We start from the raw sequence: 13,306 nt of genomic DNA, 5'->3' as shown, positions 1-13,306 counted from the left end.
ATTTTGAGTGATGTAACCCAGACACAGAGTGACAATTATCACATGTACTCATTCATAGGTGGTTTTTAAACATAAAGCAAAGAAAGCCAGCCTACAAACCACAATCCTAGAGAACTTAGACAACAATAAGGACACTAAGAGAGACTTACATAGATCTAATCTACATGGGAAGTAGAAAGTGGAAAAAGACAAGATCTCCTGAGTAAATTGGGAGAATGGGGACCTTGGGGGAGGGTTGAAGGGGGAAGGAGAGGCAGGGAAGGGAGCAGAGAAAAAAGTAGAGTTCAATAAAAAAAAAAGGGACACACACACACACACACAAACTCTTGACCTATAAATCAAATATAATATGGGAGAAAGGGCATGCATACCTGTTGTCCACACATACGTACATACGGTCCTTCCTCTCTGACCCTGTGAGTCATCTGTTTGTGGGACCTTCTCCTTCCTCTCATCTCCACTCTTTGTCCAAATGCTCTTCAGAGCCCCCACCCACCATGTCCAGAATTCAGCATCATCTTCCCCTATAGTTTCTGTTGGTATCCTACAATCCCTCTCATCTAGTCTTATTCCTCAGACCTAGTAAGATGGGCTTTCCTCAGTTTCCCCACCCACATGAGCTCTGCACACAGTACAAGAGTCGGTCGACTGAACAATCATGGCGGAGAATCGAATGCACTGCTTTGTTTCTTCCACCATTGGTCAGTCTGCAAGCCCTTCCATGAGAATTTCCTAGAGCTTTACCATCTGCTTGGGGTCAGAAGGCATATAGAAAATATGTAAAATACCGTCTTGGCCTCAAGAAAAAAAAAATGGTTGAGAAGAACATATTTACATAAAAAGCAACAAAAAAGTAAACTAAAATACAGCAACCAACTGTGCATGGAAGTCCATGGTGAATCATTCATTCATGTGTCCTAGAGGAAGAAGTCCATGTGAATCTCTCATTCATTCATGTGTCCTAGAGAAGAAGTCCATGTGAATCTCTCATTCATCCATGTGTCCTAGAGGAAGAAGTCCATGTGAATCTCTCATTCATTCACGTGTCCTAGAGAAGAAGTCCATGTGAATCTCTCATTCATTCACGTGTCCTAGAGCAAGAGCATAGAGTGGGCCTTACCAGGGAGAAACAGAAAGTCTGCAGAGAATCCATCATCTGTGGGCTTTGGTGGACAAAAGCAGCTAAGAAGGGAATTCAGATAAAAGGGAGCCACCTGAGTCAAGGTGAGGTGAGGAGTCTAAACATGGAACAGTAAGGTTAAAAAATTGCCCAGATAAACCATTATGCAACAAAAAAATTTCCCAAATACCCTTGAGTTTGTTTTGAGTTGGCTAGGCACATGGCCTGCCCTTATGTACAGTTTGTATACACAGTATCATAATTTTTTTTTTAAAGAAAACATTCATGGACAAAAAAAGAAGGGGAAAACTCATGGTCTAGATGGTCACAGTCCACTGCAGTAGACATATGTGCTGTGTAAACCTAAGTTAACAAACACTCAAATGCTCCGTTACTCAGTCAGCTAGCCACATTTCAAACACTAAGTTGTTAGATCTTGCTGTCGACTTAGCCTATTGGAAGGCACGGAAAAAAATGTTCATTGTTACCGAAAGTTCTGTTCAGCTGGACTGGTCTATGGCTCAGAATTAGGAAATTGTGATGTGGGCGTGTACCCTGATGCTTTCCAAGGCGTTTGAGGAAGTGGCTTTGGATAGGAAGGATGATTTCCAGGGTCTGAGCTTCAAGGACATTGCAACAATCCATGGAAGTCATCATTAAGGAGCATGGCTGTATGAATCTTTCTGCACTGAGCTCGGTGGCCTAAGGATGGGACAGGGGGCTGCACACACTGAACTTGTGAAACCCATGTTTTTGCTCTCCCAGGTGGTGTGGGAACATACAATACTGTGAGAATGTATTCTCTCAAACACTGTCAATAAATGCAGGCCAACACCAGGGTTCTGTTCCAGTTCTTAAATGTCTATGTGTAAGAAAGCGGACGCCACGTATGTGATCATCTTTCCTCATTGTTAATTTTTCTTTGATTCTGTTATATTATCTTTATAGTCTTTTTTTTTTCAAAATTTTTTTGATTTATTTATTATGTGTACAGCCTTCCATGTGTGCCTGCATGCCAGAAGGGGGCGCCAGGTCTCATTATAGATGGCTGTGAGCCACCATGTGGTTGCTGGGAATTGAACTCAGGACCTCTGGAAGAACAGTCAGTGCTCTTAACCACTGAGCCATCTCACCAGCCCATAGTCTTTTTTTTTTTTAACTAAGTAGACAGTCCACTTAGAAAACATCACCATCATTTAGATGTTCACTTGCTACGTGGCATGGGCCTAGATGATTTAGGGTTGAGAATTAGGGCCCAAATGCTTAATTAGGCTTTCTGACCACGGTTGTCAGGGGCCTCCACTCCACGCAGAGCCTTTCAGTACTGCGTATGGCATCATAAAAAGGCCAGCAGACACAGACTGCTGCACCCCGCCACAGTTTCATGCAAAACAGTTACCGGTTTCTTACTTATCTGAACTCAGTAAAGAAATGATGATACTGTGTATACAAACCGTACTTAAGGGCAGGCCATGTGCCTAGCCAACTCAAAACAAACTCAAGAGTATTTGGATTTTTTGTTGTTGTTGTTTCATAATGGTGTATCTGGGCATTTTTTTTAACCTTACTGGCCCTTTGCTTATATATTATAGTTTCCAATTTGGTATTTTTATGGAGAACGAGTGTGTGTGGGTACGTGTGTGTGTGTGTGTGTGTGTATGTATGTTCGCTTCTCTTGCTTTTCCTTTGGATTTTTTTCCTCTTATTTATTTGCTTTGTTTTATTCTGGATTGTTTTTATTTGCCCATTTCTTTACCTCTTTTTAAAAAAAAAAAAAGATTTATTATGTATACAGTGTTCTGCCTGCTTGCATCCCTGCCCACCAGAAGAGGGCACCACATCTCATTACATATGGTTGTGAACCTCGATGTGGTTACGGGAACTGAACTCAGGACCTCTGGAAGAATAGCCGATGCTCCCAACCATTTGGATGGGGAGGTGGAACGGATCTAGGAGAAGATGAGGAAGGGAACCACGATCAGAACACACTGGATGAAAAAATGTATTTTCAACTAAAAAGTGTGAGAACATAGATTAGGTCCTCACACACCAGCATATTTAAAATGGCAATTAGCATTCTGGTTTTGTTCTTGAGATGAGAGGCAAAGAGAAGACATATGCTAAGAATATATACCACAATAAGACAAGCATTATCTGTGAGGAAATCTGAGTCAGTTAAACAGAGCTATGTCTTTCCTCGCTGCTTTCAACTTTCTCGTTCGTTCAATCATTTGCCTGACTGTGCTAAAGACTCTCTTCACGCCGGCTGGTGAGCCACGTGTGAAAGGTGCTGTGTTAAACAAGACCAGAGCAGGTCCCATCTTCACAAATGTTTCTAGAAGGGAACAGCATGCATCACACTCTTGCAAAAAGAGAAAGAAAAATCCAAGGCTAGGATGTCACTCGGTGGTAGCACAGTGGCTCAGCAGTTGTAGGCCAAGTTCAGTCCTCATTACAAACTGTGCTATCACAGTGTTAGAGCCGGCGTGTTCTGTGAGAGCACGTCACAGCCCAGGAGAACCATACCCTGTCCTTCCCAGCCGCAATGCTCCCGGTGTAACACAGACAAGGCTGCCAAGGGAGACACCATCCTCCGCTGAACCCCACATTCACAGTATCACAGCTACCAGCGTGAGCCCCAGCTCCTCTGAGTAGCTGTAGCTTTCTGAGCAGACACCCTTGGCCGGCCATGTTGGATTCACGCCACCTCCAGAACAAGGACTATAGCGGTGCCCAGGTTTACGTTTTGCAAGTTCCAACCCAAACTGCTACGTTCCCTCTCACTTTCTCCTGTGGCAAACAAATGTGATTAATTCATCCAGAATCCCCAGACATTTCTAGAGTTTGCTAGAATGAAGTTCTAGGTCTTAGACAAGTTCTCCTTAATCAAATTCTCCTGAAGAATGATTTCACAGCCACGCTTAAGCCACCTGGCAAGGAGACGGTTAATGACCACAGACTCGTAGATCTACGATCTGTATTATCACAGATCATGGGCTCACAGGTCATTTAGTTCAGTTGAAACCAGTGGAAAAACATCTACAAAGCAAAATCTGCCTTCTCTGACTGGAGGGAGCAGAGCTAGCTTCCCTTTTGCATCCAGGGAATTTGCTAACTCAAGGACTCCAAGAAGCTCCAGGACAACAGCTTCCTTCACACCCGTCTTCATCTGAACCACACACAAATCTGACCACATGTCTCCCAGAAAGTGTGGCCATTCCCTGGTCCACATCCACACACTCTGTGATTGACATATCTCTACACTAATGGCAATCCACACATAAAAAATCCTGGGCTTCCCAGGGGACTGAGCAATGGCCTCGGCTACCTGCTTTTCTCCAGCAGTGCTCCTGGGCTCCTGGTAGCAAGAACCCAACAGTATCAGACTACAAGATTCCTGACTCAGATTAAAACTACAAAAGGCTGTTGTTGACCTTAAGTGATGTCACATAAGCTGGTTGGCAGATTTTTTTTTCCCTTTTATTACAAGGTCATTAAAAGTCTAGTTGTAAAACTACCAAATTCAAGGAAATGTGATCGCCCCTCGGGGCAAAGAATGGCTTAGCTCTGACTGAGGTCACTCCCGAGTTCAGACGCTGTGACAGGAACCCATAAGCATCCGGTGCCAGCCGTGGCAGGGTTGCTAGTGTCCCTTTGAGAGCAACCGCTGCTGGCCAACCTGTTGTGCTCTTGTCCCTACCTGAAAGATAAGCAATATCTATTGGATAGATAAGGAACACTCAGATTTTAAACAAACATTGTGTGGGCCATTGTCTTGTGCAATAGAATTAGTGAGAATCTTAAAGCAACACTTCTCTGAGGAGTCAAGCCAACAGACAGCTCGCCTGCTTGCTGCAAGGACCACTCCTCCTCACTAAGAAAACACAGATGACAATCCCAAAACCGTTGTCACTTAGAATGCTGCTGCTGTGGTGCGGCTGTGCCCCTTAAGGCTCATGTCTAAGAACTTGAGCCCCAACACAGGAGTCTTAGGAGGCGGTAGTGATATCTCACTTGTATTCTAATAAATAAAGCTTGCCTGAGGATCAGAGAGTAAGACAGCCCCACTGGTCAGCCTTTCAGGCCAGGCAGTGGTGACACACACCTTTAATCCCAGTAGCGATGCTAGTTGCCATAGAAACCGGATGGTAGTGGTGTATGCCTTTAATCCCAGCCCTAGACAGGAATATAAGACGGGAGGAGACAGCTCTCAGACAGTCTCATTCAGAGGATTGAGGCAGGATCGCCATTTTGGACTAAGGCAGAGGTAACAGCCAGTGGCTGTTTTGCTTTTCTGACCTTCAGGCAAGCTTTATTTGCTAAAATCCAGATGAAATATCACTACAGATGGGTTATATAAACTAGCCTCCAGTACGGATGGTGAGCTCAGTATGGCAAGGACAGGGCTGTAGTGAAAATGAACTTGTCATCTGTCACGGGCATGTAGCCCTTCCACCCTTCTGCCTTGTAACAACAATCATCATCAGATGGGGCTCATGGCTCTTAGGTGTCTCTGTCCCAACAGCACTGTAACAGGAAGCCAGATGAGGACACTTGGCATGCTGCCAATGCGCTTGCTTCTCTCAGGGAACCAGCAGTCCCTGCACGCCCTGCTTTAGAGGCCCGGGAAAGCTGAAAACCAAAAAGCCAATGCCATTCATTTCTCACCAGAGGCACCTCTGTGACAAAGCCCATGTTCATTGCAGAGCCTAGGTCAAGAACTGGAGATGGCGCCCACCGTGATATCCTCAATGGATACCCAAGATTCCACGGCGAGTGAATGGACACAGAATATCTTTCCAAACTTAGTAAATGTGCTGAACAACTAGGTATCAATATACACACGGGAGCCCAGCCTTGCTTCATACTGTGTCTAAAACAGACATGGCTCAGCAGGGAGGGTCTGACAAGCTGCATTCAGTCTCCAAGATCCACATGACGGAAAGACAGTGTGATGCAGGAAGCTGTTCATGTGTGTGTCGGCATGTGCACACACAAATGAACTCAAAATAATAACTAAACCAGGTGGAGATGGCACACACCTTTAATCCCAGCACTCAGGAGGCTGAGGCAGGTCAACCTCTGGGTTTGAAGCCAGCCTGGTCTACAGAGCAAGTTACAGAATGGCCAGAGTTACACAGAGAAACCCTGTCTCAAAAAAGCCTAATAATAATAATAATAATAATAATAATAATAATAATATAAATGCAAATTTAGAGGCAGATGTATTTGTATTGGTGCATGCTTTTAGGCCCAGCGCTTGAGAGGCAGAGACAGGCAGATATCTCTGTGAGTGAGGACAGTCTGGGCTACATATTGAGTTCCAGGACAATCAGCGCTACATAGACCCTGTCTTCAAAAGAGAGATAAATAAAATCAGAGTAAAAAACTATAGAATTATTTTTTAAGTGGATCAGAAACCAACATCTAAAAGGGGAAAGTACTAGCTATCCAGAAATACACACAAGAAAATTGTTGTGACATTGGTTTAGATGGACATAAGAAACTTGTTAAGACATTGGTGAAAAAAAGACATCTTAACATTTAAAAGAATAAACCATAAGACAAATTTGATAAGATAAATTTGATCTGAGGATATGATGCAAAGACTCTGGGATTAAAGCATACAGATGATAGTGACTTATATCCATTCTCCTTACCTAAAGAACTCTTTATAGTTTAATAAAAGAAGCAGATTGCCAAAGACTTGAACAGACGCTCCACATAAGATAAAAGGCAAACAATTACATGAAACAGTACTCAGACTCAGGGGACAGCAGAGTAGTGGAGACGACTGGAAACAGCAGACTGAATGGTCGCCACCGAGCAATTTCTAAACCAGCTGCAGTTAAGCAGACTAGTCATCTGGGCATGCGGTGTGGAGAGCAGGAACACCCTGCTTCACTGATGGGAGTGAAAATAACTCATAAGCGCTGTATTTTATCTCTGTGCCTGATAAAACCTACATCCACCTCACAGTCCAGCAGTCAACTCCAGCCCTAGACACCCGCCAGAAATGAAGGACCACACTCACTAAAACATACTCCTGTCTGTTCAGCAAAGCCTTCATCATGATAACCCCAAACTGGAAGCAACCAATACCCATTTACTAGCAGATTGGTCAATAAACCGTGGTATGTACTCACCTAGGAATACTGATCGATTTAAAAACACAGACTGTTTACAGACAAGCAAAAATAAATCCAAAAATATGCTAAATGAAAGAAGACAATATAAAAGAAGAATATAGTGCATTCACCTTCCATGGGATTTTACAGCAAGGAGCGCTACAGTGACAGAGGCCGATTAGCAATTGCCAAGAGCCAGGAGAAGGAATGTTTCAAGGTCAAAGAGGTTCATTTTAGGGTAAAAACTTTCTACACTGTGACTCTGACATTGACACCCAACTGTAAATAATTACTAAAATTCTACATTTATGCACTTAGAACTTGAGAATCTAAAACATGCAGATAAACAAAACGGTTGTGCTGTGACGTGTGTGAGCCCCAGAAGCCTCTCAGCTATTTGTTACAAATTACACATGCATAAACACTGGATTATTGACAACACAGCCAACTTCCGGAGTATTCAGGCGGACAAAAGCTGCAAAGAGCTACACTGTTTAAAATACAAAAGAATGGCGTGCAACATTTTTAGCTCTACCATTTGGAAAGTTCCAAAGAGCTAAAGGTTATAACTGCACAGCATAAGCTTCTCCTAAGATTTAAAGCAAAACAAAATATACCTAAGAGACGAGACAGAGATATTCCTCCACGTATTTAAACACACCAAATTACCGGCAAACGCTCCGTTTCATGCAGCCCCTTAAATGGAGAACAAGAATGCTGTGTGTTCTGGGACTCACCTCGGGCGCCCCGTCCTTGAAGCTCTCGCTGTAGGTGCTGTCGGGGGTGCTGCGCTGGTCGTCCTTGAGATAGGAGCTGTGGCAGGCTATGGAGGGCAGGTCGTACTGCGTCTGTTCGAAGATGACCACGCGCTGCTCCTCGCCATCTGCGCGGGGATAGTGCACCGGAGGCGCCACAAACACCGGCGTGAAGTCCTCGGCTTTCACCACGGTGATGCCTGACACCGGGATGACGGCCGGGCTCTCGCTGATGGACACGCTGTACTGCTCGCGCTTCGAGTTCTCCACGTGGTCCTGGCTGAGACACAGGTTCACCGGGACCGTCTTCAGCACCTGCACACGGTTCTCGCCTCCGCTCAGAGTGCTCTGGGCTTCACTGGGGCCGAGGCAGTTTCTGTGAGTTCAGAGCCGTGACATGATAGAATTAGAACAAACCTTCACTTTTAAAACCCGATAGAACAACCCTTGCAAGCAGCCATCCTGCTAAACCAGGAGCGGAAGGACTAGTGGGAACTTCATAATGGGGTGTCGTGGATCTTTGTGTCATTCGAACTAAGATAGCTAAGTATGTATGCCCCTGCTTGACACAGTGAAGTCTCAACCTTCTATAGAACATACACCCAACTTTTTAAAAAGGTTTAACGGTGACCCTAAATCTGCCGATGTCTTGACAGCTAACATTCAGCTCTGCAGAAACAGAAGAGCTGGGAGATTGAGTATCAGAGGAGCCAGGAAGACAGTCAAGGCAGGTTTCCTTATTGGCAAGAGAAATCTATTAACATGTCAGACACATGAGGAGGGAAGATGGAAGGACCAGTCTAGAGTAAAATTAACTCTTAAAACCTAACTAGCAACCCTGCATGATGACTTATGCCATTAATACCTGTACTCCAGGAGGCAGAGGCAGGTGGATCCTCAAGTTCAAGGCCAACCTGGTCAACACAGCAAGTTCCAGGCCAGCCAAGGCTACACAGTGAAACTGTCTGAATTAAATATAAACTCTGAACATCTAACAATAGGTAGAATTGTGATATTATTTGTTCAGATAAACAAATCAAAAGGAGAAGTATAAAATATTGTGACATGAGGCAGCAACTGAAACTGGATTTGGCAATATTTAATACTGCTAATTTAGCTGTTGATAAAACTATTTATAATAAACTTCATTTATTTATAATAAATCCCCTTTTTAGAGATACAAATCGGAAGCAAAGATGAAATGACAGTGAAATTTAAGATGTTTGAGGAGAGCACGGTGGCTAACAGGAAAACAGAAAGCCTGTGGCTGCTGCCCTGAACAGAGACGGCGATGGGGCTCGTGGCTCCGTTCTCTGTGGATGGGTGCAAACTCTCCAAAGGGAAAAAAGATCACCATGGTGGCTCATGCATGCAGCCCCAGCAACTGGGAGGTTAAGTCTGAAGCCAGCCTGGGCTACTTACTGAGTTCCAGGCCAACCTGGGCTATCATCAAGTGAAACCTTGTCTCAGAGAGAGAGACAGAGACAGAGACAGAGAGAGAGGGGGGATAGACCCGGCAATTTGAAGGGTTAACAGGAAGGATATTTTTTACATTTTGTGAAACAAAGTAAAAAATGATCATTACACTTTCATCAGCTAAGAAATAACAGTTCAGGGACAGTCCAGTATTTATTACTTTAGGGGTTTAAGAAAGTGCTGGGGGGGGGGGGTTGTAAGTACCACGACTGTGGTATAGAGAAAGAAAGCGGTCCAGAAAGGTAAGTTTTGGCAGGATATAATGACATACTTTTTAAAAAATGATCTTGTTAACAGAGGCCCTGTGCTCGGTTAAGCTTGTGAAAAGGGAATTTGTGGATGGCTTTCCAGTACACAGAGAAGAGAAAGTACGAGGTTCTATTGACCCTCTTCTTTGTTCATTGTGATGTGAACTGAGTTACTTTTATCTAGCATGACCTTCATGGGGTCAACTGGCATATTTTGTTGAAAGAAATAACTGGATAAAGTTGGTTTTCTCAAGAATCAAGCTCTCCCAGTTTCTCTCCATAAAGGATATGCAAGACTCTCTGCGCTTACCTACCAAGCAAGAGGTAACGATTGTAGCTGTGAATTTTCAGCAAGAAAGAACTTCAAAGGAAAGCTTCAGAAAGGACTCTCCATAAACCAAGCCAGCAGAAAGACACACGAGTAGCTGAGGCTATCATGGATATGCAGCAGTGACTCTAAAAATAACTCCTCGAAGAATATACTCTATAGGTCTACAGACATGACTTTAAGCGCTAAACTGTTCTCGTGGCCAAATAACAGAGTGATCACACTAGACACTTTTGAAGTGACTCCAAAGAGCCAAACGATGTCAAAGTTCAGGCCACCCATTTGATCAGCATTTCATAAAAGCCCCATTCCGAATACTCCATGGAATGTTAATGGATGCTCCGTGAAAAGAGGAACCCATTATAAAATCAGAGTTAGAAAACAAACAGGGACAAACTATGTTTCCATAACAAGACCACCTTAGTGGATCCAAGCAAGACTCAATGAACGCCCTTGGGCGTTCCGTCATCTCTTTTGCTGTAGTCTAGGATTTACTAACCCATTTCACCCAGGACCATCAGCACTGATGCAAATGGGCTCTTGTACACAGACTATAACATGGCAATGGCCCCTTAGCCACCTGAGACTCAGCACACACGGTACTACTGGCTTGCCAAAAGATTCTTATCTCTCTTTAGTCTATTTCAAGCCAGATTTCTTCATTCTCTGCTTATTATAAGAATGTGAATTTTAAGCAAAAAGCCCAAGTCAAAATATCTTTCAGTGTTCTTATTATTAAGTAAATAAGCAAATTACAGAGCTATACAAACCTAGTCAAATTGTTCGTATAAAAAATTTCATAGATTCCTCTTTGGCCTTGGCGGCAAGATGAGGAAAGAAGTGTCGTTGGAAAGCACCACCATAAGACGCCGGTGTGGCTCTAAGGCCTGTTACCGTCAGAGTCAACCTGTGGCAAATGTGGCTACATTGCCAAGTGCGAGAGAAATTAAGAGACGAGGCACCTAAAATTTGTCTACTGAAGATTTGGACATGGTTCCTATGAAGGGATCCATGAGGATCCCAAGAGGGCAGCTGTTGAAGTATCCAGCTCATCTTGAGGATTTCAATTCATCATAAATGTTCTAGTTTCAAAAAAAATTCGTAGATTCAGGAAGACTTAATGCCACAGAATTTCAAAAATACAACTCCCCCAAAGGGGGGGCAGAGACGAGACGGGTGATTTGTGGGGCAACAGCTGAGCAAAGCATTTAGTCCCTTCTAGTCCCCTTCTTCACATAACCCTATCAGAAGAGAAGGAACCCTGCAGTCACTCCAGACTGCAACAGCAGGCATGAAATCCTGTTGAGACAGGACGGGAAGCCATCTACGTCACAACCGAAAGGTGACAAGTTACACATGCCAAGAGACATCCTCCACCTGGCTTCATCAGAAATAAGTCGTGATTGCCCCTTTCTGTCTTCCTGTCACCCAGCTCCTTAGCTCCGCTGGGTGGCATACGATCTCCTAACATCTGGCGGCTGTTGGCAGCCACTCAGAGTCTCTACCACTCACCTCTCTGGGCTCAGTACTGCGTTTCCCTCACCTAGGGAGTCCTTGGAGAGTCTCATTCCCTAAGGGCGGGACTGCAGGAGAATGATGTGGGACTAAGCAGAGACTGCAATCAGCAGCAGCCTCTTCCAGGCTACCACCCTGAGCTCCTCGTGAGCACAGGAGCTTCTACCTGCTCGTGAGCGCCTCATCTGAGGGAACTTGCTGATGACCCTCTGGATGCACGGGAAAACCTGCCTTTTCCTAGCAAGAGATCAAGATTTGGTCCAGACTCCCAAAAGTCAGACGAAAACAAGGCTTTGACCCTACCTCTTTTAAAAACAAACTTCCAGCTCAAGTTATACTTGTGATCTAATTTTATGTGCGTGAATGGTTTGCCTACAGGCACCTATGGGTAGTGCTTGCACGCCGGGGACCCATGGAGATCACAAGAGGGTAACAGAGCCCCCGAAACTGGAGTTAGGAAGATTGTGAACCACCATGTGGATGCTGGGACTCAAACCCAGGTCCCGAGCAAGAAAAACAATTTCTCACTGAGTCCCTCTACAGGCCGTTTGGGGTGTGGGCAGTTTTTGGAGACAGGGTCTCTCTATGTATTCCTGGCTGTCTAGGAACTCAATATGGCCTCATCCTCAGAGATCTGCCTTCCTCTGCTTCCCAAGTGCTGGGGTCAAAGGTGTGTGCCATTGTACCTGGCTATCTTTTGCAACAAACATAGAAAAGGAGTCATTTCTAGGGGCAAACGTATTCCCTGACGTGGATAGTACCTTTTATCCTGGTCTTCTTGGCTGTCGCTTGCTTTGCTCACAGACAGAAGTCTCTTGTCTCGAGGAACCTGGAAATCAACAGAGAACTGTCAGACTCAATGACCACGTGCAGAGGAAGACACCAACACAGGCAAAGAGGCGCAACGGAACTCTCTGAAGAAGTAGAAGGTTACTGTTGGGAAACGATGAATGAGTAACCCTGAGTGGAAGCAGAGACAGCGGGGTGTCCAGTGCTCGTCCATGCTAATCGTGAGTCAGCTGACCCAAGAGACGCTCCTATGTGTCCTAGTCTCGGCAATGGGTGAGACAGAGTCATGTGTGTGGGGTGAAGATGGGCATGGAAGAAAGTAAACCATTGAGAAACATGGGGTAAGCTTCCTCTCTGGAGCTGGACACCAGGTGCTCACGAGAGCGTGGGGAAGGTCCTGGGTGGGACCTGGTGGTTGAACGAGTCAGTTAAAGAGCATCTAATAGAAGCACTCCATAACCCCTGGCTAAGAAGCCGTCTTCAGTCTTTCTAATGCATTTCATTCCTAAGCATGACGCCAACATATCACCAGACACATTACTGAAAATTCTCTGAGTAAAGGGAGATGCCACCCAATCCAGACATATGCATAGTAAATGGTTTGGATTTGGTTGCATTGGTAGAGTCTTTGCGTTTGATTTGGGACTTGTTTGTGGGTGACTTTGAAGAGCTTCTTCTTGGCCAACAGTATCAGTGAGATAAACACCCCGACGGGAAGGATATAAATAGGCTCCTCTAGGAATTCCCATGGCTTCCACTCAGCCAAATACATCTACAAGCTGAGTTGGCTGAACTAAGAGAGGGGTAAAAGTCATTCAGAAGTTGGAAACCTAAAGTTTGACCACCAAGTCTAAGTCAGACTCAGTCCCGTGTCCCTCATCTGTAAACTGGACTTCACGATAATCCTGAACTCAGAGGTCTGTGGTGGGGTTGGAGCTCTGTGTCCA

The 13,306-nt window shown here is 44.7% G+C and overlaps 1 protein-coding gene across 4 annotated transcripts in view; it reads right to left on the bottom strand.

Moving 5' to 3' along the window:
• Grhl2 (grainyhead like transcription factor 2) overlaps window positions 1–13,306 on the bottom strand; it is a 115,890-nt gene that overhangs the window by 69,460 nt on the left and 33,124 nt on the right. For all 4 annotated transcript variants that reach the window (XM_050162962.1, XM_050162953.1, XM_050162943.1 and 1 more), the window contains 2 exons: window positions 12,332–12,399; window positions 7,986–8,379 (listed from right to left, as the gene is read on the bottom strand). In XM_050162962.1, the coding sequence (XP_050018919.1) occupies window positions 7,986–8,379; window positions 12,332–12,399 (462 nt within the window). The remainder of the gene's footprint in view (window positions 1–7,985; window positions 8,380–12,331; window positions 12,400–13,306) is intronic.

Source organism: Alexandromys fortis, unplaced genomic scaffold, assembly GCF_014885135.2.
Source record: "Alexandromys fortis isolate MF-2015 unplaced genomic scaffold, M_Fortis_MF-2015_v1.1 scaffold_17, whole genome shotgun sequence".
Classification (NCBI taxonomy): domain Eukaryota; kingdom Metazoa; phylum Chordata; class Mammalia; order Rodentia; family Cricetidae; genus Alexandromys; species Alexandromys fortis.
Note: the sequence above shows the minus strand (reverse complement) of the source record. Positions and strands in the feature narration are given on the sequence as shown.